We start from the raw sequence: 19,103 nt of genomic DNA, 5'->3' as shown, positions 1-19,103 counted from the left end.
TTTGGAAGTGATTGCATTTGGAGTAGATGATCTCTTAATATTTTCTGCTACGTTCTGGTACGTTCTGAATTTAAGTTTATTGCCCAGCAGTGGCTGCTGTGAGGATTTCTTTATAGTACTTAGCTGGGTATGATTACACTGAAATGTACGGTAATACTAGGCTTAAGTGAGTTGGTTCAAATACCGGAGGCAATATTGCTGTGATACTGAGTTCCTATACACTAATATATACTATTGCTTGTTGAGGCTTTTTCTCAGCTAGAATTAAATTCCTAAACTGAAATTAGTTGGAGATAGCTGTGCTAATGTCAGACTGAGTTGGTGAAAATACTAGTGTGTATTTGATTAGCCTAAAAACCTGTTGTCAGGTTGACCCACTAAAAAGGAGGTAATTGGCCTGAGGCTTTCACTTTACACCTGCTTCCTTACAACACTGCATCTTTGTTTTAAACCCCTCCCTCATAAATTACATGCATAGAATACAGGACTAGGAAACTATTCTGTTTTTAGCTGTGTAATGTATTTTAGTACCTGGAAAAGGAGGACAGCTAAGATCCTGTGACCTACCAGCTCTCTGCAGATCATTATATGCACTATGAGTGGTATTGCTGTACAACCTTTACCTCTGGACAAGGTTCTGAATTATCCCGATGGTCTGACCTTGTGGTTTGGACTAGATGATCTTTGCAGGCCCCTTCCAACCTTAGTTGTTCTGACTAATACTGGCTAATAAATCTGTCTGTCATGTGATCTGAGTATGGTAAGCGTGGACTCAGTGCTCCAAACTGATACTTCTGAGCATGACTTTAGTCTGTTTTCTTGAGGACTTCTGTTGTTAGCCCTGAGACTTCAGCAATAACAATTACTGACACTTCTGTAACATAAGGTTATGGAATGATGTGCTCTGTCATCGGTCAAGTGTCGTTTCAGAGCTGCAGCAGAAATGAGGTTATATGAAAGGCACAGGCATGGCAAATTAGCTCCATAATTTAGCTTTGCTTTACTGAGATTAAGCCTAAATAAGCCCATAGGGTTTAATTTTGGACACTAGTCCTAAATAGTGAACTAATATTTACAACTATTTATAGCGAATAGCAAGGGCAAATCTGAAACAGATGAGCACACTGTGTTTATGTAACTCTCTAACTCCTTACGTTATGAGGAGAAAAAGCAGCCAATGATTGCATATTATTATTGAAAGAAACAAAAATATAAGAGAACTGATTATTCCTCAGCATAGCTTCTAGTCATCTTACTGGAGCTCTGTAGAGGTTATAGGTTGATGTCTAATACACCTGTACTAAGGATTGTATATACTAGCCATGATAAATACCTGGATTTATACTAATGAACACACGGATAACTAATTGGACCTTTACTTACTCAGCTTGGCTGGTAGGAAGTTTACTTTTGTATCAACAGTAGGGATACTGTTTGATATATGGGCTTGTTACTTCTGTGTCCTTCAGTGTGTCTTAAAATTATCTTTCTACTCCAATGGATTTGGGGTAAAGGCTCCACAGTCAGCAGGATTTTCCTAAAAGGTGGTGAGAATCATCTCTTGAGTCCGCTCTTCCCTTCACTTTTTTTATTTGCTTCTTAATGTGATTAAGATGCAAACAAAGAAATTGCTAATGGGTGTGGAAAAACAGGGTATGTTCTGTCCTTAAACTGTAGGGAAAAAATGGCTTTATTCTTTGTAATAGCGATGTCTTAGTTGTACTGGTTTTGATTTCTGTGTTCATGCTACGTTCTAACAGGGACTCTTTTTCTTTTTTTTCTTTGAGTTGATGCCTGGCACAATTTTCAAAGTTATTTTCATTTTCTTATCCAGTGCATTACACTTTCTAAGCCGACTGCAAGCTCAGAAGCACTAGCCTGCCTTCCCAGTAACAAACATGACTCTCTTAAACCCAAATACGACATATTATTTTCTTTTAGGGCGAGGGGCACTTAAGTAATGCCTTGCTTCTGGTTGCGTTCTGCAGCTTGTGTTGATATGGTTAGGTCTTTTCTGTGCTAATAAATGAAACTAAAGCAAAGTACCTATTTGAGCCTTGGTGAAACTAGTCTTAGTGCCCTGTTCCAGAGGTCAATTGTTGCCTTAAAATAGTGTGAAATATACCTTCTACAAACTAAGCCCCCAAACTAAGAATTTCGAGGTTGTGTGTGTGATATTTTTAAAAGTGTACTGTAACTGTGTCTCTCTTCTTCATGCTGCCAGGGATGAGGGGAGACTCATACTTCTTTGGAATGCGAGGACTCGGTCACTATGGCTGCATCCCGGAGGACGGAGGACAGTTCTTACTCTACTCTATAAATGGAGACAACGATTTAAAGAGATGTTTTGCAGAGGAAGATTTTAATGAAATAATTGACTTCAACGATCTCCCGAATTCTCTCTTTGCTTGTAATGTTCACCAGTCTGTGTTTGAAGATGAGGACAGTAAGGTACAGTGTCAGTTTCCTGTCTTCAATGTAAGAGAAACATATGCTTTGTCTGTACTTACTGTGGTTTCAATGAAACAGATAGTTTAATCTGTCTTGTACAGAAACTGGATCACAAATATGAGTTCTTTCTAAGGTGACAACAACACTCTGCCATGATGTTTATTTCAAGAGCTTAAAAGCCTTTTTGTCAGCTACAATGACAGAAGTGTTTTTCTTTTGTTCAGATTTGCAGGATACTGAAATGTGGGTACATGTCTTCATAGCAACCATAGTTGCAGTCGTGATGGAGGTGGCAAAGTTAAACGTGAAAGTTTTTCTCCCATTTGCTTATCACATACCACTGTGGTGGGAGGCTGCTTTTCTTCTATTTTCTTATAGAATCATTTAGGTTGGAAAAGACCTTTAAGATCATTAAGTCTAGCACTGCCAAGTCCACCACTAAACCATGTCCCTAAGTGCCACATCTACGTGTCTTTTATACACCTCCAGGGATGGTGACTCCACCACTTCCCTGGGCAGCCTGGTCCAATGCTTGACAACCTTTGGTGAAGGGTGCAACTTGAGGCCATTTCCTCTTATCCTATCGCTTGTTACTTGGGAGAAGAGACTGACCCCCACCTCGCTACAACCTCCTTTCAGGTAGTTGTAGAGAGCGATAAGGTCTCAAATGTTTTAAGTTATTTGAAATACTTTTTATCTGGAAAATCTAAAATTAATGGTAGTGAGAACAAAGACAAGAGGAACTGCGTGAGAATATTTTTAACTCTGCAATTAGTCTAAAACAGAATGTTGAAAACAATATCCTCTTAAAATTAAAAAAAATTCAGCTTTTGTGGGAAGTGTTCAGTTCCTGTTTCTTAGCCTAGTATTCTTCCTGATGGAGATGTCAGGGATATAAAACTGATAGCTTGGGACTCTATTATCTGATGAAATTAGTCTAGGCTAATTGTTATAGGCACATCTGAGGCTACTTGGGCGTCTTGTCCAGAATTTTCAATTCAGAAACAAGCTGGCAGTGGTACAGTGGTTTTTGGCTGGAACTGGCTGATGAGGTATCCAGATAAAACTACAGATTCATTGGGACTGAAGCTGGCCAGGATGGACCAAGGTTCTTTAGTGGGAAAACTGCCAGGTGAAAGGGAAATAAAACAAGGCTTCTAAGGATATAGGCTTCCTGTTAAAGGTACTGAAAGTGGTATCTGTTGAAGCTGCACAAGTGGAATTGTTTGGGTTTAATTTTTTAGACATCTTTGTCTTCCATGATGATGTCTTGTGTATGTTTGAGTAATACAGATTAAAAGAAAATAAAAGTTCATACTACAGCACTAAACAAAATGGTCATATTTATATATAAATAAAAAATCCTACTCTAAATTGCAATCTTGGAAAACAGTGCACCATTTTATTGTATTTAAGTCCTTTTGCTAATAAGCATCTTGCATTTCTGTTGTGCCATTTTGTGGAATTTTATAACCATCTGGGAATGAACTTCACTGAAGTTGAAGGGGGTTTGAAAGTCCAGTTTTAAAGGAAGAAAACGGAAGCCTGCCTAGAACTAGAGAATCTCTCTTCATCCTGCAGAGATTCAATCTCCACTTGCTCCTGAGCTTTCCCTTTTGAGAGCTGTATTCTAATATTTGCTGATGGCTTAGTTAGAAAATGGAATGGGTGATTATGTAAGTATGTGGGATAGCAATCCCCAAAGTCTTGCAGGACTTAAGGATGTGTCTTAAGAATAGCAGCTGGGTTGTGGAGGTGGATATTCTGTTCCATGTGCATGGCTGTAAGCTATCTGTCGATGACATGGATTGAACAGCTCTGTTTGCAGGTAGGTAGTGACTCCTGTAAGTCTATATTTAACTAGATGGGATTACCTTCAGATTTCTCATTAAATCCAAGGACCTGGGGAGCTGATCATGATTTTTATTATTCCTGTAGAACATGTACTTGTGTTCCCTGTTGATTAATACCCATAATCCTTTCTATTATTAACTCTTGCTGCAGGATAAGAGCACACATGAATTCAATATAAAATATTGTCAAGTTACTAAGCTGAAGTTTAAAATCTCACACAATCACAATAAATGCTGCTAATAACCATATCTTCAATTATATGTTGATCCAATGTATATGTAGTGGTACACTAAACTTTTTAAAGAACATACCACAGTAAAGGTTGTATCTACAGTAGTTTCACTGTTACCCATTCTACAGAAAGTAAAGTTTTTGCAATGTATCTTTGACTCTTACTCCTGACCTACGCTTTTAGGTGGAAAATAATGTTTAAATATATCAACTTCTGGGTGGCTGTGGCATGCAACAGTGTTAATGTAAAGAATTCATGCTGACAGCTTTAAAGTTACGTTACCTGAAGTGACTAAGAGGCTGAACTGTCAAGTTCAAACTTCTAACACACAAATATCTAAGGAATATAATCACTGAAGATAGTTTTTAAAAGCAAATGCCTTAAATATTGTTGTTTTAATTTGAAGGCATTTAACTACTTTATATCAGATATAGGGTATATTCCAGTTTGTGCTTGAGTATGGGCTTGCAGCAGCCCCGAGGGAACACTTAGCTGCACATACACCTGCACTGTGGATAAGCTGATTTGCTTTGTCTGTTCTTACTGTGTCCTGTATCAGACACACCCTTTCACCAATATCATGTGGCTGTACAGTGCTTCTTAGAAAGGATTTTGTGTTGCATACCAAGAGCAATGATGGCATCTGTAGCGAGCCTGAGTTTGGACCTTCATTTTCTGAAGATGAGGAATTCTTGCAGCTGAAGGCCCTGTCCTTTACAGACGAAGAAACTGTATCAGGCCAGGCTTGAGTGTTCTCCTGGCTGGCACCCTAAGGTCTCAACATAGACAGTGAGTCTGAAGAGCTGTGGGCCCTGGCATCTGAGGATGAGTGTTGCCATCTGGCTTTAAAGGAAGCTGCTCAGGAGTGACTGCCTGATCTTAAACACTGGCGGGAGAAAGGGGGAATATAGACTAGTACCAGCTACACAAATCTGATTTTCCTACTGTAACAGAGCATCTGGTCAAAAAATGTTTCCCTACCTTTCAGACCTGTGTTCCTGGAAAGAAATCTCTACTTAGCTCAGGAGAATGCCCTGGGTAGCTGGGTTGATAATATGGGCATTTAAGGATTTGCACAGGATGGTTTAGCAGCTTCAATGCACTAACAGCTTGCTACAACTGAAGGGAGATGGTTTTGCTTATTTCCACTCCTATCATGGACAGCCTGCTCCTTCGTACAAAAAATGAAATTGTACTTTCTTTACAATGTGACTAGAAAATAGTGAGCTTTTTAGTTTTTAAGGAAGAACAAAGGCATGGAGAAGTAGATTATCCAACAGGCCTGTTGCAAAGCTGGGATCGCATTCAGCTGTGTTCCCATCACTGTCCTGTGTTCTGATCATTTGTTTTGGTGTATAACCTGTTAATGGTAGGGGCAGATTTTTTTGGTGTTTTGGAGTTTACAGCACTGACTTTGTTGGGTCATGGAAGTCTTATTGTAAAGACACTAAAAATAAAATTACTCTTAAACCTTGGGATTTGCCATGTCTCTTGGAAAAACTGATGGGACGTGTAAGTACGTGAGCAAGATAGGGCAAAATTGAGACTGTTATTTTTGGCTGATAGTGTGACTGAATGGGAGGTGCTGCTCCTTTTATCTTTCCTGATAAAGCAATTGTGATGGTGAGCCAAAGGGCATGACTCTGATTACTCCTAGGAGCGGATATGTGTGTGTGTTAACAGTTAATTGCTACACATAGCCCTCAGGCTTTCAGGATAGTAACCCTTTTGTTGTGCTTTTGTTATGCATATATCACTGTTTTGTAAAACCATCTTTTCTGTAATGTAACTATGTAATTTCCTTCAGGCTGAAACTGGTAAGCACGCTGTCAAAGTGAAGCATCTTTGTCTCTTAAGATGGCTTCTTCAGATGCTGTAATGCCTCAGGAGATGCTTACACAAAACTGTCACTATTATAACATGCTCTTTTGTTGTGCTTTTGTTATGCATATATCACTGTTTTGTAAAACCATCTTTTCTGTAATGTAACTATGTAATTTCCTTCAGGCTGAAACTGGTAAGCACGCTGTCAAAGTGAAGCATCTTTGTCTCTTAAGATGGCTTCTTCAGATGCTGTAATGCCTCAGGAGATGCTTACACAAAACTGTCACTATTAGAACATGCTTCTAATATGTGGGGGAAGGATGTGTTTCCTCAAGCTGTTTAGAGGCTGTATGCTCTTTTTCTACTATTTTGGCTCAAATTGGAAGGAGAACCTATTAAACTTGATAGTTATATTTCAGATAAAGAATGATTAATCAGTTTCTGAGCATTTTACTTACGGTGGAGCTGACTAGGAAATGATAGCCAAAGTCCATTAAGTGCTTTTTCTTGCCAATGTAATTCAAACCAATGGGGGATATTATTAATATTATTTCTGCATGAGAAGATAGTGACCAAACATGTCTTCCTTGTACTGGGAAGTCCAGAACTAGACATGGACATACTGGAGAGGGTCCAGTGAAGGGCCACTAAGATGGTGAAGGGACTGGAGCATCTCTTCTATGAAGAAAGGCTGAGAGAGCTGGGACTGTTCAGCCTGGAGAAGAGAAGGCTCAGGGGGATCTTATCAGTGTGTATTAATGCCTCAAGGGAGGGGGCCGAGAAGACAGAGCCAGGCTCTTGTCAGTGGTGTCCAGTGACAGGACCAGAGGCAATGGGCACAAACTGAAACACAGGAGGCTTCCTCTGAACTTCAGGAAACATGTTCTTGCTGTGAGAGTGACCGAGAACTGACACAGGTTGCCCAGGGATGCGGTGGAGTCTCTCTCCACGGAGTTACTGAAAAACTGTCTGGACATGGTCCTGGGCAGCTGGCTCTAGGTGGCCCTGCTTGAGCGGGGGGAGGTCGCACAAGATGACCTCCAGAGGTCCCTTCCAACCTCCACCAGTCTGATTCTGTGAATGTATGTTGAAGTGTATCCTAATTCTCCTGATGAGGAGGGTCAGTGTGTGAATGCAAGACTGGGGAATGAAGGTGATTAAAAATGCAATTCCTGAACTGTGAGCTTAATGGAGGCGGGGTGGGGAAGGGAGGAAAAAAGTCAAACTTAAAAAGTCAATGGAAAGGATAATCCTATTTTAGTGGAAGGACTTTATTATGAAAAGTCATGAGGGATTCTTTCAGATTACAACTTTACTTACATATATTCGATGACTACTTGCTTTTACTACAGAAGCCTATGTTAGACTTCCTTTGACTTTTTTTTTAAGATGTATTATTGAGCTTGGGTCTTGAAAAAGATTTAAGGCTACCTGAAGTGAGTGCTGGAATATTTGTCCAAGGATGATGCTTTAAGAGAACTCTGTAGACTTACTTGGAAAGGCTTTTTTTCCTTTGTACTTGCATTCAACTTTCTCAACAAAGCACATCTTCATGCTGCTATTTTTATTTTTAAGGTGTAGTAAAAGACACTGGACTGCTCAGTGGTCTGTGTTGTCTTTAACTTTTATATGTCAATTTTGGAACTGAAACTTTCTACTGCTGCTTTGACTCTGAAGCATACAATTGAAATGTCTGTTCAGTATTCCTTTTAAACAAAGTGGAGCTGGTGTGTCTGCTGCCATGTGTGAAATGTTTTTTTGGTTCCCTTTTCCTACAGGCTAATGCAAGAAGATGCTCTAGGAGGCAGGCTTTGTTTCTGCAGGGGAAGATCTGTTCCTTTTGACTTCATTTTTAAAAATCTAGATTGTGAAGTCAGAACCTCTTTGGTCATATTGCGTCACTGAAGCCTCTAGGTGTTGAGTCATCATTATATTTAGAGGGTGGCACACTTCTTTTTAGTCTAATATTAGTATTCAAGCCTGGACGCAGTGGAAGGTCACCCTAGCAAAGATGAAGTCACTGCTCCAAGGCTGGAAAGGAATGCAGCTTCATTCTGCCTTCCTGGTACACTTGCTGTTGCTTTGTTTTACTTTCAGTTTTTCTACCTTTTAAGGTTGTTGTCTGTTGATATGATAACATTATCAAACTGCCACTTGAAGCAGACCATGCCTTGTGCTGTGCAATCTCTACCTACTTTGTCTTGTTCTGCTTTAGAAATGGGATGAATGTTGTTCCCTGTCATTCTGTAAAAATTGAAGTGTTTCTTTACTATACACTGTATATGTATTTTTATTTTATTAGATACAGAGAGCTTGCAAAGAAAGGCTGCGGGAGCAGTGTCCTTCAGCACTTCATAAATCATAGGATTCCCAGAAGGCAGCTATCTTGCACTCTTCCCTTGGTGGTTTACAGACATCTAAGAACTACTTTTTCGTATGATTGTGGAGGCACTAAAATACAGCTATAGGAAGCTGTTCTTGCTCTGAGAAGTATGCAGTCTAAAAAAATAATTTTCCATCACATTTATTCTGTAACTCATTTCAAATACTTCCTCTGTGAACCATATCAGTGCAATACAGTATTTGAGCTGAAAACACCTATGAACTTTCATGTTCTGTATCTGAGATCCCATCTGACTGCTGGAATGAGAATCCCAACTTTTTCAGCCCCATTATACAAGTCCTCTCTACAACCTAAAAGAGCTGTTGACACTTGTCATTCATAAACCTACCTTAGTTTACTTTCTATGGTATAGCTGCTGGACCTTGTTAGTCAACTATGTATTGACACATGGAATGGGATGCTGGCGTAACAGCTCCTCTGTATAGCTGTCGTTTCTGTGCTTTACTCACAGGTCAGTTGTGAGTTATGTTGAGGAGCTCGGGTAACAAAAGCAGTCACTTCATGAAGTCGGAGATTCTGTATCCTGTGAACTGCCTAAACATGACTGGCACTAAGATCCACAAAGTTTATGACTGTTGAACTGCCTAGGACTGTAGAACCACAGTAACAGTAAGGTGCTGAGGTTTTACTGGAGAAAGGGCGGTAGCAAAGTTAACCTTCATTGAGTGTTTGTTCTGGTTCGGCGGAAGAAAACAAATTAGTTTTGGTGTGCCTTGCATATCCAGAACTTTAATACATATATATATATAAGGAGGTTATTTAAGGTTGCTCTTATTGCTGTTAACAAGACAACTTGCTGAGGACACTAAAGGCAGCTCATGTATTTATGTATGGTTTGACACTAACTTTCTCTGAGGTGATCTGCAGAATTTCTAATGGAACTGTAAGAAGTTGTTAGTCTAGTCTGATTTAGGCATTCCTTCTGTCTTCCCTCATAGATGGTTCTGGCTGTTACTGAAAGGCTTCAGCGTTTCTACTGTCTTTCTGGAAAAATGCATAAGCTTTATGATTTGATAGCCTTCGAAGAAACACAAAGGGCATACTGAGATTGTGCAGCTGTAACAGTATGGTCAAGTTGAATCTGTGCATATGCCCACTTCATCCCATGCAAGTAGAAGGTAAACTTGGCCACAATTATCCTGTTGGCATCCAGGAATTACCAAGCTCCAACTCAATCAACGTTCAATTCCTGCTCTGAAAATGTGTTGGGCTTTTTTAAGCAACAAAAAAACTCAACCAAACAAAAAAAAGTAACAAGTATTTCTGGGCCTGAAATGAATGCCACTATCTGTAATGTGGATGCTGTCTAATAATTTATACAGTACTTGGGGTTATTTTCCCATCCGTGCACGGGGTGCTCGGTAGCACAAATGCCCTTGTTTCGATGGGAGAACGTGCCTGGCAGAAGACCAACTGGGTTAAAGGTAGGCCTGTATTCGTTGTAGCTGAAACTTGGAGTAGTGCTTCAAAGCATCTAACTATACTAGTTTTGTAAATTACAAAAATAAACTGATTAATGTTCTTTCCAGAACACACAAGACAGCAGTTACTGTCTGCTTTTTAAATCTGGAAACGTACTTTTCTCCTTAAGAGTAACTATGGAAAAATTCTTCTAATGTTGGCTTTCTGTGGTCATGCTCTACTCTGCAGTCTAGAGGGAATGCGTTATCTCAGAAAACCAGGGTGGGTGGGAACTCTTTCCTGGGAAAGGATCATTCAGGGTAAGTATTTCAATTTTTTTGTACAGGAATATAATTTTCTTATCAGTTCTGCTAAAATATACAGAGTTTTGAATAATGAGACATTTTAACAAAGGTATTGGTAAATCCATGCCAAGGTTTATGAGGACCTTCTATTGTGGCATGAGAAAACATAGGCTCTGGGAGCCAGAGGGAATTGCAAGGTCTTATCTGTAAGTCAGTAAAGAATTGTTCTGTTAGTTACTCCTTTCTCTAGCACAGTGGATGTTGTAGGATGAACTGTGGGTAGGTCTGATTTGGATATCCCTAAACACTGTACAAATTTAGATTAAGATTCCACTTTGCAGTTGTCTGTCTCCTGTAATAGGTTGAACTAAATTCCTGGACTCAAATGCCTTTTGATCTTTGAGGAAGTCGAGATCTGGCCTGGAACACTGAGGCTAGTATGCCTTTCCTCTGAATTCGCTACCAGTGTTAGCTGGGACGCGGAGTTCAACCAAGGATTTCTGCTGACAGAGAAGTTTTGTTGGTGTTTTTTTTTCCTTCTGATCATCCTGCTTGAAAACATTTGGGAGTTTGACTGCTTGTACATGGAATACTGAGCCTTTTTTTTTTCCAGGATGATGGCATGATATGTTGCTTTCTGGATGATAAGCAAGAGAACCTAGCAGCAATCTCTCCACGCAGTTCTATGCCATTTCCTATTTACCAAGTTTGAGAAGGTTTGATTTATTGTAACTGGTGATACTTGCTATTCTTGACCAGTGTTACTGCTGGGTTTTTTTTCTTTTTCTTGTCTGGCAATCTAAGGTGTAGCATGTTTTTGTAAACCAATATAAAGCCAAGAAGATAGACACCAGGTCACACTTGGAATAAAACACAGCAATGATTTCTACAGGAACTTCCTTGCATCTAATTGAAACTTTTATGTTGGCACAGTGCGTATTAAAGCAAGAAGTCAACCCTTCTGGTATCTGCTGACACAAGCAAGAGCTACATCTTTCAGAGGAAAAAGCTGCCTTTAGTCTACAGAAAAGTCTTTGGTTTGTTCCACTAAGTAGTTCTTATCTGCTAATAATCAAACACAGTTGTGCCCTTCTCCCTCCAGCAAACTGTCATTCTGAAGTCAACAAAAATACTGTTAGTAATCAAAAACTGCAGTAAAGCCATTCTAATGTGGTTAGGGCAGCAGCTGTTCCTTATTTTAATACCATCAGAGATCCTAATCCATCCACAAGTTCTGATATCAGTTTTCTGGCCCAAGGAAAAGGCTTCTAAATGAAGGTCAGCCTTCATTACCAATGCATAAAGACATTGCATTTACAGAAGCTATGTTCTGGCTTAATCAATCCAAAACAGTAAATTTACAACTTTAATTACCAGTTATTTAAGGGAATTTCTCAAATGTTTCATACAAAATATATTAAGAACACTGCACCAGAGTTTAATGTAATTAATAAATCAAATAGTGCTTAATAGAGGTAGGGAAAAAATAGCTCTTGAAAAGGAATGTAGTTTTAGAAAATGAGGGATACTGGAAGGTGATTTAAGGTAATAGAGTGGGGAAAAGAGAGACAGCAGCTTTAAGATCGTGGCATTGGTTAAGACACATTCTGCAATAGATTTGAGCACAAAGGTGAGAGATCATATTCAGAGTTGAATCAAGATGAAATGAATTATCAATTGCTTATGTGCATTTGAAAACATGTTTTCTTCTGTGCCAGATAAATTCATGCTTCTTTGTGGTTGATGAAAGTTTTAGCATTTGCTGCAGTACTGCAAGGATTTCTCTACGGCTGTGTTCTCAGATCCAATCCTCAGGCAACAGATCTGCTGATAAACTATACCATTCTGTCTGCTGAGGAGTTTGTTCAAATTCTTGGTTTCTTGTGTAGTATGAGTGCGTGAATGGTTTTAAAAATAATGTATCTTGTACTTTTTTTATTGTCTTGCTTTAATGTGATTACTGTTGACTGTAGGTTCTTTTGCTCTAATTGGATTTTATGGACACTTTACCCTGCTTAAATTACATGACTTTTGTACTGAGCTTTGAAACTTAATACAGAAGCAGAGGCATTAGAGACATGGTAGATGTAATGTGTATGTCTTGAAGGGATAAGAGAAACCTTTTCCAGTGATAGAGACTAATAAGCTGGAAGTTAAGGTGGCAGTAGGATGGGGAAAAGAAATTACAGTATCCCTGGCAAGAGAGTAATGAAGGCATCTGTTACACTGCAGCAGGGTGGATTCAAATTGGTATGTGTTGTCTTTAACTGGTTTTGCAGTTCGTCTAAAAACCATAAAGACACTGTAAAACTGCATGCAATCATTCAGAAATTTTGCATTTAATGTTACTGGAACTAGTATTGTGCAGAAATCCGATAGTTTCATTCCTGTGTTTCCAGTGTGTGGCTGGCTTACAAGGGAAGAACAAAACTGAAAACTTTGTAAGATGCTGAGGAAATGAGGTACCAGCCCCTTACTGAGTGCGAGTTGGCCCGTTTTAAGGCCTCAATAACAGACTGCTGTGCTCCATGGGGCTGACTTCTAAAAGCCATGATAAAAGTCAAGCAATGCATGTCTCTTCTGTTTTTATTCTTCGTGACTTCTCTGAATGGTGATTGTTTATCTATTTCTCAAGATACTTCTTGTTGAAAGCTTTGGGGTTTTTTTCCTTTAACAGCTGGAGTCCATGATATCCCTGAGTGAAAACATAGTCCGTTCACTCAGGCTGAAATACCACCAATGTTGAAGTGAAGGGAATGGGTATTTCACATGGCTGAGATTGTGTTGCATCAAGCCACAGGGCTATCCAGATCAGCCTTCTGCCAATTTGGAAACTGGAGTTATTTTCATTTGGTTTTCCTTCAGTTCCTAGGACAGGGCCATATACAAACTGAGAGCACTGACACAGCGCAGGCCCTGATCCAGAGGCTGGCACCTGTGCCATATCAAACATGTTTAATATACATTAGCAAGTTTACTTTCTTTCGATGCTGGTTGCTTTCACTTTCTTGCTTTTGCAAAGCTTTTGGGTGGATTCTCCAAGAATGTCTGTTTAACAAGCAAAAAGAAAATTCAGGTTATATAATGATACATACTTAACAGAATGGGTCTAGAAGTTATTCATAATTCAGGTTATATAATGATACATACTTAAATGAATAACTTCTAGACCCATTCTGTTCTTATCTGCTAGTGATCCTATTCCTCTGAATGTGCATGGCTGCTTCTCACCATCTGACTTAAAGGTTTTGGTCACGGACAGTTCCAAATTCCTTTAAAGTCTTCTGCTGTCAATGGGAACTGCAGAAATATATCACAGAATGGTGTTATGCTGTCCTTCCTTCCCGTGTCCTTCTGTAAATCCCCTTATCTTTGGTATCTGTAACTACAAATCTTCCTTGTTACTATGACCAGTTCACTTCAGGTATTTCTTAAAATGTAGTGTCCGTTACATCTGCTGTGTGCTCTGTAATACAGCTTCTTCTGATATGAGTGTTCCAATTGCTCCTATTTGTCTTGTAGTTAGGGGGAGAAACACACAGCACAAATGGTACAGGAGTGTTTCTTAGGAAGATAATCTGTCTTCCTCTTTTATATTCCAGTTTCAAATGATTTAAATAATAATGCTTATACCTTTTAATAAGTCTTCCCCAAAGAAATTGTTTTAATCACTACTGATTGTCTTAATCTATCACCCTTACTGTTTTGAAACGGAAGTTTTTCTGACTCCCTGCTGTTTTATGACCTACATACAGCAAATGCAGTGTGTCCTGTGTATGTATTTAAATTTTGAGAAATTTTTGTGGAGGTAACTGTCACTTACTGAAGCATAGAAACTTAGATCTGAAATAAGATTTCAATGATGCTATGTTAAAACCAAGAGATGAAAAAACCATGCAATTTTCCCATACCGGTAACACAATCTAGCAATTTCAATAACTTATTAAAGCAAAGATGAAAATAACGTTATCACAGATATCATGGCTACAACCACCACATCTTCTCCAAGATTATGCTACTGTTAGTGCCTTAGTTTTGCAAACCCCAAATAAGTGAACAGTAGTCACAGGAAGCTTTTTACTTACCCCACATAAGTCTTTAGATTGAACCATTCTTAGAGATGGGGGAGAGATGATATTCAAAAGAGGGTTGGGGTTTTTTTAACAGCATAGATTGTTGAATTAAACGTACTGCTGTCAAACATAGTTCAGATTATCTATTCAGAACTCTATTGCACTATAGTCTTTCTGTTGATTGAAAAATGTATGATCAGATTGACATTATGTAGTGACAGGAAAACAACCATTTAAAATAGCTTGTCCAAACTATGTATCTGCATTTCATGTATTTACTTCAGGTCTAAACTATGTATCTGCATTTCATGTATTTACTTCAGGTCTAAGAATTAAATCCTTATCTGATATTTGTCAGTGTTAAACCAGAAAGAGACAGGTGTATGCCTTATCTTATTTTGTAGTGTATTCAGTAAAGGTATTGATGAGATTTTTCTGGAACTCGTATCTTCCATTCCCAGTGCAATCCTTATTTTTCCAGCCCATTCTTTCTCTTTGTGCTTTTTTTCCTGTCAGTAGGTCTTGCACAGATCTGTACTTTGAGAATTGTTCCAACATAAAAAACTGACCACCAACTACTTTCTGGTAGTGTATCTGAAGGGGCGGGGTGGAGTCTGAATGCAAACGTTAACCAGACACTGGATTCTCAGCAAATTCTTCATAAGCTGAAAGTTATGTGAGGACAGTGACTGTTTTAGGATTTTGTTTTACATGTACTGCAAATATGCAATATACAGTTTCTGCATAGGCTGATCTCAAAATGTTTGGTACCTACTTTGCTTTTTCTTCTACTTCTGCATTAGCAGTTAATGCCCTCCCTACCTTACTTTGCTTTTGAAGGACCTTCAGCTATCCTTTATCCATGTTCTTGTTAGCATATGGAGTGCTATTAACCCCAGACCTATAAAACATGGGTTGTGTCAGTATTCTGTGATATTGATTTTTTAGGAAAACTTTAGATTCTTGTTAATGCCTTCTGTGGTTTTGAGCTTTATGGTACACCTGAATCACCATCTGTGTATGGGCTGGTTTTTTTCTTTCTTCCTGAGGTCATAACTTAGGGTGGGGTGAAGAAGAGTATTTGAAACTGGGATTCTCTCACAGATGCATCACTTCTGAAAACTGGGTAAAAACACCAATATTGTGGAATTTGAGATTAAAATTACGAAAGTGAAAAGCACTGTTCCACTTCCTCCTGATCTTTCCTTGCACCTAATAATCATGCAGCAAGTCACCTTGATAGTGAAGATAAACTTAATTTATACCCACTTAGATATTTATGCTGTGTAAAGGAAAATCCTGGCTGGTACAGAAAAAACCCACCCTTTCTGTGAATAAGCCACTGTGTATGACCTAAAGGACATCAGAATATGTGTGCTCTGGCTGTATCAAGTGCTATGGGTGCCATCTGCTGACTCCTTCATGTACCACATAGCTCTTCAGCGGTAGGAAGAAGGAAAGATAACATATGTTAAGGAATGTAGTTTTAAATACCCTGCCACTCAAATATTAAATACAAAATATAATTTTTAATCCTTGCTGGTTTTGTGCAATATGAACAACAGTGTTCACCCTAAATGTGTTTGAGTTTCATTTCAGCCCTGCAAGATAGTAATAATAATTACTCTGTAAAACTATCAGCGTTCTTTTGCAGTGTTTTTACTTACGGTGAACCTAGATCTTAATTTTTGCAGTGTATTGTGGCTTACTGTCTGAACTCAGCTTCTAGCCATGCACTTTTTATTTTTTCAACTTTTTTACATTTCTGAACTTCCCTCATTCCACTTGTTATATTCCATATATGGTATCCTGTAAATAGCCAGGAAGTGAGACTGAAATAATTTCTTTATTGTGCTTGCTTGCAAACCTGGTAAAATAGATTCTGTTGTCCTTGGCAAATGTACCAGCAGTGCTACCAGGTAAGGTGGCATAAATATTTGGCTAGACCTGATTTAGTAACAAAGCTGAGAAAAGGGGCAAACTGGAGGAGTACAGTTTAGTGAGACCCTAGAGTAGTTTATAGCCTGTTTATTAAATTGGTTTTAAAGGGAAGCTTCTGTTTTGTCTTGCTTGTCATAGTTTTCTTTAAAACCTAAATTAATGTATTGCTTTGGGTCACTCAGTGTCAGTATCTACTGAGGAGAAATTCAATCCTAATAAGCATGGAAGCATAATATCTAATGCTGTAGTCTTAGGTTGTCTTGCTGCTGTAAATCAAGTAGTGTTCTGGCAAGGGTTCCAGCACTATAATGTGAAATAATGGTTTCAACTGAATTGTTAAAATGGTCCATGACATGCTTTTGGCTGAGGACAAATAGTACTTTCCCTAACAACTTCCAGACATAGTTTGGGAGTCTGCATGGTCCCAGGGATCATTCCCAATAGCCATTTCAGAAGCTAAGAGTTAACAGTTTCCTTGGAATAATTTAATTATCACTTAATAGCATAGATGTGGCCAGCACATGGCGGGGTGGGGCCCCAGGCCCCAAGTGCCCCAACAGGCTTCAGTTACTGTGACCAGACCTACTTATGCGGTTTGCGTCAGGGCCCCAAGTGCCCCAACAGGCTTCAGTTACTGTGACCAGCCTCACCACCTACTTATTGGTCCAGGAGCTCCATTTGAGATCAGGATGGGGCCTTCATTCCTGGCCTGAACAATTACATAGCCCTACCTGTTTCAAGTCTTGTCCTTGGTCCCACATTGCAGCCTTGGCCTTATGTTGCAGCCTTTCTAGTTTTGGCTCTGGTCCCATCTCTTTTTCCTCCTGACTCCCTGGATAGACCTGGACCTGTTTCCATTGCTTTCTGTGGCCAGGGCTGTCGATGGTTGCTGTGACCAGCACCTTGCTCAGCCCACCCTGTTCAGATGCTGCCAGATAGGCCCTGGTCTGTGAGGGCACTGCCTGCACTGTGGTCACCTTCAGCTTCCAGCTAATCCTCATTCATGGAGCAGCTTTGCTCTTGCTAGTCCCTGACAGTTGGCCTTAGGACTTGGGAATGGGCCTTGATGCCACTTAACTCTTGTCATGTAGAAGTAGCTCTAGTGTCCTGATACCAGTCTAAGCCTGCTGGATTAACTGGAGATTTCTCATGTGATATCTTGGGATCACATGATTGAACATACGGTCAGGGCTTAGGCTAGTTACTCATGGAAGTATTGCATATGAAATAGGGACAATAATTCTAGAAATATCTAGTGGGGGACAAAGAACACATTTTGGAGTTGTGCAAAATCAAAGGTTGGGTGTATCTTCTTTGAGACCCTAGTGTAAATCAAGGGGTGCTCCAGAGACTCTCAACATAGCTGAAAGCAGAATGCAAAGGCAGATTCTGATGGAAAGTAGTGCGACTTCAGCTTTGGCATTGATGTTCATCAAGATTGATGTGCTGAAGGTGCTTTGCTAGTGTCTGAACCCACATGTGGCTAGCAGTAATGGGTTGAACTTGAAAGTGCAGGTAAGTCAGAAATGGGTCTTGAGAGAAGTTTATAAACATTCTTTCTTCCTGTTACCTGATCTTCCAAACCACAGTAGAAAATATAGTATCTACAGAGGAGAATAATAGTCAAAAACCTTGGAATGATATCATCAAGACTCCTGTATTTCCTACCCGGCTTTATTTGCATCTAGCAAAGCACTTAAAATTCCAGAGTGTTTTTTCCTTCCTTGTAAGGACAAAAGCAAAACATTCAAAAGCCTTTAACCCAAAAATGGGGTCACTGAAACCTGAATATGGAAGTGCTGTGAAGGTATGTGCTTGGGATATAAGAACAAAGGTTCATTTTCCAGCTTTTTTTATTCTTTCAGAGAACTTGAGGCTGGTTTTCCTGCTTTGACATCTGTTCGAAGGAGCATGCAGTCTGCCTTTAAAATTGCATTTGAATCTTCCATGGTTGAATTATAATGAAACTAGTATTTTTTTCCCCCAAACAATTTGGTCCTTGATTACCTGGGGTTTTCTACTGAAACCCATTTTGACTAAACAAAAAAACCCTATGGAGTTCTCATCATGGCCACCTCCTAAATACTTGAGACAGATGCCTGCCTACTCTGTCAGAAAGATTAGAGAAAACATCTGAAATGGGAATTCATACAGTTCCTTTACCTTTTTCCTCTTGCTGTTTGCTTTCCTCTGAATCACAGTCTTGCTTCTTGCAGATTATAAAATCAGAGGGTGCTCCTGTGTGCATATTCTGTCTGTCATTTCATGATGTAGGTTCTAATTTTCAAATTACTTTCTCTTTAACTAGAACATACTTCTAGAAAAGAGTCTATTTTTTAAAAGCTTGTTTGTATTATTGGTGTGCGTTACCATGATATGTTTGATGGATACATGAAACTTGAGTTACATAAAATTTTAGATAGAATCATAGAATGGTTTGGGTTGGAAGGGACCTCTAAAGGCCATCTAGTCCAAACCCCCTGCCGTGGGCAGGGACATCTGCAACTAGATCAGGTTGCTCAGAGCCCCCTCCAACCTGACCTGGAATGTTTCCAGGGGTGGAGCATCCACCACCTCTTGGGGAAACCTGTGCCAGTGCTTCACCACCCTCAGCGTAA

At 39.4% G+C, this 19,103-nt stretch overlaps 1 protein-coding gene across 1 annotated transcript in view; it reads left to right on the top strand.

The window, feature by feature from the left end:
* The first annotated feature begins 2,226 nt into the window (after nucleotides 1–2,226).
* RCAN2 (regulator of calcineurin 2) overlaps nucleotides 2,227–19,103 on the top strand; it is an 86,365-nt gene continuing 69,488 nt past the window's right edge. Inside the window, exon 1 of the mRNA XM_009288974.1 lies at nucleotides 2,227–2,451. Within this exon, the coding sequence (XP_009287249.1) occupies nucleotides 2,227–2,451 (225 nt within the window). The remainder of the gene's footprint in view (nucleotides 2,452–19,103) is intronic.

This window comes from Aptenodytes forsteri, unplaced genomic scaffold, assembly GCF_000699145.1.
Source record: "Aptenodytes forsteri isolate BGI_AS27 unplaced genomic scaffold, ASM69914v1 Scaffold57, whole genome shotgun sequence".
Taxonomy (NCBI): domain Eukaryota; kingdom Metazoa; phylum Chordata; class Aves; order Sphenisciformes; family Spheniscidae; genus Aptenodytes; species Aptenodytes forsteri.
The sequence above is the reverse complement of the archived record's forward strand: the minus strand, read 5'-3'. Positions and strand labels throughout refer to the sequence as shown.